General features: G+C 25.7%; 1 protein-coding gene across 1 annotated transcript in view; it reads left to right on the top strand.

The window, feature by feature from the left end:
* Positions 1–807: 807 nt before the first annotated feature.
* The window catches only part of LOC108685872 (angiotensin-converting enzyme-like), a 14,490-nt gene continuing 13,937 nt past the window's right edge, over positions 808–1,360 (top strand). Inside the window, exon 1 of the mRNA XM_018190881.1 lies at positions 808–917. Coding sequence (XP_018046370.1) covers positions 907–917 — 11 coding nt within the window. The 5' untranslated portion in view covers positions 808–906. The remainder of the gene's footprint in view (positions 918–1,360) is intronic.

The following is a 1,360-nucleotide window of genomic DNA, read 5'->3' as shown; positions in this document are numbered from 1 at the left end:
ATATAAAATATATTAAATTTTAATAAACAATTAATATTATTTTTACAATAAATCAAACAACGCATAATTAATAAAAAATATAAATAAAAGACAAAATAAATATTTGTTTTACATATAAAGTACATATATAGTGTTTGTTTTACAATAAAATAAATATTTATTATTTGTTTTTGATGAAAAATAAATATTTAAAAGACGCTTTAAGAATTGTCTGCTGATTAAGAATCTGAATATTCATAGATCTTATATTTCTGTAAAACTGTCTTAAGTTTTAAGTTATCGTGACTTGTTGTTCTACTTGGGAATATTAAAGTCAGATAAAATTAATAATTATAAAACTTAATTACTTTTTTCTGTATTGTATTATTCAATTTCTAATAATTTATGTATTTTACATTGCTTGTACTGTTTACATGAAAAATATTGATGTAAACACGATATAAATAATACGTAAATATTTTATGTATATATAAATATACTATACGATACCTGATAATAATATGATAGTAAAGTAATGTATTCAATAAAAAACTGCTAATATTCGTAGTGATAAAAAAACTATAGGTATTTTCGTTCCTAAAACATTTGACTAAAGAGCATGAAAATTGTGGAATTGTGGAACTGTGACTAATTAGATTGAAACTTTGAAATATAAATTTACAAGACGGAAAGGAGGAGTTGAGTCGAGTGACATGATTGTATTCGAATTTATCAGAGAACGCAGGAGCTTGATCAGATATTGTCTGCGAAGTGGGGAAGTTCCATAAAAGATAACGTGCCTCGCTCCCGGAGGTCAGTCGACGATTGAGAAGCGGTTACGTATTCTGTCAGCTATAAAGAATATTCGTGAAACTCTTCAGTAAAATTTAATCATTTCTTAAAACTGTAAAAAATTGGAACATCGGTATGCTGCGCCTGTAAGTAACTAGTTAATTCATTAACATAACGTGTACACGTCTTCACAGAATTAAATTCGACGATTACGGAACTCCAGAGTTGATGTCAACCAGCTAAAAATGAGAAATAGTTGCACGATGATTGATAATTTTTAAAATTAGTAATATTACAATAAGTAAATCGTATATATCGCTTTTTCTATGTTAATTTTGTATTAATTATATACAATAACAAATTTTTCTCTATCTACAATATAAAATAAAGAACAACCACCAACTTATGGAAATTGACTTTCTGTTGAATATGCCAAATTTGGATATGTGTAGTTCTCATTCTGAATCAAATCTTCATCTAATTCAACTTCCTCTTATGGCTAGTTTTTATACTATAAAGATTCAAGCCATTTTTTAAAAATTTGGTTTCCGTGTATATATTATCAATATTACTAACAGATATATATATA

The sequence above is a fragment of the Atta colombica genome, unplaced genomic scaffold (assembly GCF_001594045.1).
Source record: "Atta colombica isolate Treedump-2 unplaced genomic scaffold, Acol1.0 scaffold161, whole genome shotgun sequence".
Lineage (NCBI taxonomy): Eukaryota > Metazoa > Arthropoda > Insecta > Hymenoptera > Formicidae > Atta > Atta colombica.
Note: the sequence above shows the minus strand (reverse complement) of the source record. Positions and strands in the feature narration are given on the sequence as shown.